The sequence below is a fragment of the Asparagus officinalis genome, chromosome 3 (assembly GCF_001876935.1).
Source record: "Asparagus officinalis chromosome 3, Aspof.V1, whole genome shotgun sequence".
Classification (NCBI taxonomy): domain Eukaryota; kingdom Viridiplantae; phylum Streptophyta; class Magnoliopsida; order Asparagales; family Asparagaceae; genus Asparagus; species Asparagus officinalis.
Genome location: NC_033796.1, coordinates 79,707,945 through 79,712,402, shown reverse-complemented (window position 1 = coordinate 79,712,402; position 4,458 = coordinate 79,707,945). Strand labels below are relative to the sequence as shown.

Sequence of the window (4,458 nt, the reverse complement as noted above, 5' to 3'; positions counted from 1 at the left end):
GTTGTATGTTTTTATTTTTTGAGTGGGCGTTCTTCAGTGAGCCAACCAAAGGAAAAAAGAAATATTTTTCTCACTTTGAATTCCATGTTTTGTGCTCTGAACCAGACTAAAAAAAATAAAAAAATGGAAACCCACACTTTTTTTGACATTGCCAATCCAATCAAATTTATAGAAACATATGGAAATTACTTTTTGGCACCATTTCCTTTTTCTATAATTTATGGAAAATGAGCGAAGCAGCCCTTTAATAGCAATTTCAATAATATGAGGGACCAGAATCAAAATATACGAGATAAAAGATATGCAGGGGACTAATATAAAATATGCAGATCAGCCCTTGCGTTTTCTAGTTTTTCCATGATTCTGCGTACCAGTCAACAGAGAGGGCTAAGCTGCACCCCGGACTTGACCCGAACTTATAAACCCAATTTGACAGAATTCCTTAAAATCCGGTGTTACCTCCACAGATTCCCGGACTCCACTTGGGATTCCAATCCAACACACCCCTCGAAACACGCACCGCCTTCCTCCGCCCGGTCACCCTGGCCCACCTAACCGGTCAACTTGTCTTCCCTTCCACTGGCTCAGCCGGTCACCTACCCTTTTTCAAATTTCTACTGCCTTCGTTGCTCTCACTTTTAATCTCTGCACTAGAAAGACCAACGAAGCTCGAGTGGGGAAAAAATCGAGCCCAGGGTAAAATTTTAGCCCTAAATTTGTCCAACTTTCTCTTAAATTTCCATTTTTGGCTTCCGAAGGAGTTGATGGTGCTCGAGTCGCGACCAATTTCTATTAGATCGGGGAGTTTTTAATGTTTGGGAAAGATTCGGAGTTTTTTGAGCTAGGGTTTCATGGCGATTTCTCTTGTTTTCGTTGCTGATTAGATTCGCAATCGCTCTTGGATAAGGTTAGCAAAGAAAAGCTCCGGTCTTTATTGAAATTATAGAGTAAAGTCTGCTTTTCTGGGTTTTCTATTATTTTTGTGATTTTGAAGAAGGCTTTCATCTCTATAACCTTAATTAGTATGAGCTAAATCACTGCCTCTATTTGTGCAAGATATATCCTTTCAAATCATTGGATTATATCGCAATATTTTCTCCCTATTTTAGTTCCATTTGTAGTAAAATATTCCCTTTATAGTTCTTTGATTTACACGCCTATAAATTTACAGGCCCATTCTCTGTTGATCCAAAGTATGTGCGGTGGTCCAGAACGCATTAAACCCTCGTCGTCGTCATCAACATCATCATCTGATAATTATTTGCAGAAAACCATGGATAGCAACGGCAACAACCACAACGTCACTGTTGAAACTGATGATTCTTTTGGTAGCCTTCTTGAACTCGCAGCTAACAACGATCTCGATGGGTTTCAGAAATTGCTGGATCGAGACCCATCAGCGATCGATGAGATTGGGCTTTGGTACGGAAGAAAGAAGGGATGTAATCAGATGGTTTTGCAGCATAGAACTCCTTTAATGGTTGCTGCTACTTATGGGAGCCTTGATGTGTTGAACCTTATCCTTTCGGTATCGGGGGCTAATGTTAATCGGAGCTCCAGTGAGGATAAGACCACTGCTTTGCATTGTGCTGCGGCTATGCCGTCCAGTCCTTGTTGTCTGCCGGAGCCGATCCTGATGTTGAAGATGCTAATGGGCTCCGTCCCGCTGATGTTATTGTTGTTTCCCCGAGATTGGCCAACGTGAAACTTGCCCTTGAAGAGCTTTTGGGTAAATCTAGTGTTAATGGTGGCGATGGTGTCAATGATCATCCTTCTCTTCGTGTTTCGATTAGCAAGCCCAGTATTGAAGATGGTGGGTCTCCAAGGATTTCAACGTCTTCGACTGTGCCTGAGAAAAAAGAGTACCCGATTGATCCTTCACTACCCGATATCAAGAATAGCATTTATGCCACTGATGAGTTTAGGATGTTCTCATTCAAGGTCAGGCCTTGTTCAAGAGCTTACTCTCATGACTGGACCGAGTGCCCATTTGTTCATCCGGGTGAAAATGCACGCAGACGTGATCCAAGAAAGTACCATTACAGTTGTGTGCCGTGTCCTGATTTTAGGAAAGGAGCTTGTCGGAGGGGAGATCTTTGCGAGTATGCGCATGGGGTGTTTGAATGTTGGCTCCACCCGGCTCAATATCGCACTAGACTCTGTAAGGATGGAACGAGTTGCAACCGAAGGGTTTGCTTCTTTGCTCATACTAATGAAGAGCTTCGTCCTCTATATATGTCCACTGGATCGGCTGTTCCCTCTCCTCTGCGATGGAGATGGCTGCAGTTATGGGGCTTATGCCGGGCTCTCCATCATCTGTTTCTGGAGTCATGTCTCCTTTCACACCACCCATGTCGCCATCGGCTAATGGGCTGTCACATTCAGGACTTAACTGGCCACAGCCCAATGTTCCAACTCTGCATCTCCCTGGGAGTAATCTGCAGTCGAGTAGGCTAAGGTCATCTCTCAGTGCTAGGGATATGCCCGTTGATGACTATACTATGATGCAGGATTTTGAAGCTCAGCAGATGATTAATGATTTGTGCCTTTCTCGTCTGGGTTCGGCTTCTGGTAATCGTGGATCAGCAGCATGGTCCAAGACATTGACACCATCCAATCTCGATGAACTTTTTTCTTCTGAGATCTCGTCGTCTCCTAGGTATAATTCTGAGCAGGGGGCTATGTTCTCTCCATCGCACAAGTCTGCGATTCTGAATCAGTTCCAACAGCAGCAGCAGAGCCTGCTCTCTCCGATCAATACTAGCGTGTTCTCTCCCAAAGCGGTGGAAACCCAGCAGATGACCGGTCACAACACACTCTTGCAGGCCTCACTTGGGATTTCTTCACCTGGCCGGATGTCTCCCCGAAGTGTAGAGCCTATTTCCCCGATGAGCTCTCGGTTGGCTGCACTTGCTCAAAGGGAGAAACAGCAACAGACACTCCGGAGCCTCAGCTCCCGTGATCTAGGCTCAAACAATTCTGCAATTGCAGGAGCTTCCATGAGTTCGTCCTGGTCCAAGTGGGGGTCTCCGTCCGGGACTTTAGATTGGGGTGTGAATGGTGAAGAATTGGGTCGTCTCAGGCGATCATCATCCTTTGAGATGCGACCTGGAGGCGAGGAACCGGACCTATCGTGGGTCCATTCACTGGTGAAGGAATCCCCACCTGAGAAAATGGTGACGCGGCTGCTACAGTGGCAACAGCAACAAATACAGTGCCTGCTGCTAACGGTGAAGGCTCCAGTTCAGATGCTCAGGTGGATAACAATGATCAGGCTGCTGCTTTAGGTGCTTGGCTGGAACAGATGCAGCTTGATCAAATGGTAGTTTAGTTGAGATTCTCAAAATTTCTTCTAATCTACTTTTTGAAGGGATTATTAATACCTGCAAATGACTATTAGTAAATAGTATTTTTTTGGGAGGAAGGCAATCAAGGAGGGAAATGGGGAGGTAATTCGTTTTCTTTAAAAAGCATTTGTTATTACTTCAAGAGTTAAGACAGGAATCATGGGAGGGAGTTCTCTGGGTTAACTCAAAGGTCTACCTGGGTAAATTGCTCCCCCGATATCTTTTATTTTTTTCAGTCTTTTTCCTTACATCTCTAAAGGAGGACTATATGCTTAATAGCATTGAAACATATCTAGCTTTTGATTTTTTGACTTTGATCTTCCCTATTATTATGTTGGTAAACTTGATCTGTTTGAAGAAGGTTGGGGAGGCCTGTAGAATTATTCTCCTCTTTCTTGATCAGTTGCATGTTGCAAGGTTGGAGGTGAAAGATCTAATTGTTTCTCTGAATTGCCTCACTGGGGCACTTTCCATGATCAGACTTGTTATGGGTCTCTATTGGGAAGTGGGGATCATCTAAGGTCTCTCTGTTATGTATTGATGGTTAAAATATTTATTGCTATTAAACTTCAATTTATGATTCTTTATAATATTTGTCTTTTACATGTTTTTAGCGTGATGTGCATACTATAGTATCTGTGTTTTTATTGTACTCCCTTTCCTCTGTTACATACTGAAACTTAATTTAAGGGAAGAAGGGAACAGACAGTGCCACAAGGATTAATACATGCAATACAATTGCAGGCCTATCTATGAAATTCTTTGGTGAGAAGGCTTTGTCTGCGTTCGATTATTTCTAACGTTGGTGATAGTTTTTAGGCGAGTGTTAGTTGGTTGCTTGTGTTTGGATTGGTTGTTTCTTTGGTTGGCTGATGGTTGATGAGGATATTATTTGATATAGAGATCTGAGGTGGAATCCATGGTATCAAACAAGGATATAGGGATTGTTAATTAAGGTTGACAGAATTAGGCCAAAATGGTGGTGTTCTTCATGAGTTTTATAATACCAGTGGTCAGACTTGCTATAGAGTAAAGGACTAAAGGATTATATATTCTTTAATTAATTATTGTATAATATTATCTTTACCTGTACATTGTTTCTATTCATTAC

At 42.8% G+C, this 4,458-nt stretch overlaps 1 protein-coding gene across 1 annotated transcript; it reads left to right on the top strand.

Moving 5' to 3' along the window:
* LOC109834382 (zinc finger CCCH domain-containing protein 24-like) lies at positions 635-3,749 on the top strand. Its single transcript, XM_020402392.1, is given in 5 exon segments — positions 635-907; positions 1,172-1,595; positions 1,598-2,263; positions 2,266-3,176; positions 3,179-3,749. Coding segments are annotated over 4 exon segments (2,130 nt in total). The 5' UTR covers positions 635-907; positions 1,172-1,195; the 3' UTR covers positions 3,332-3,749.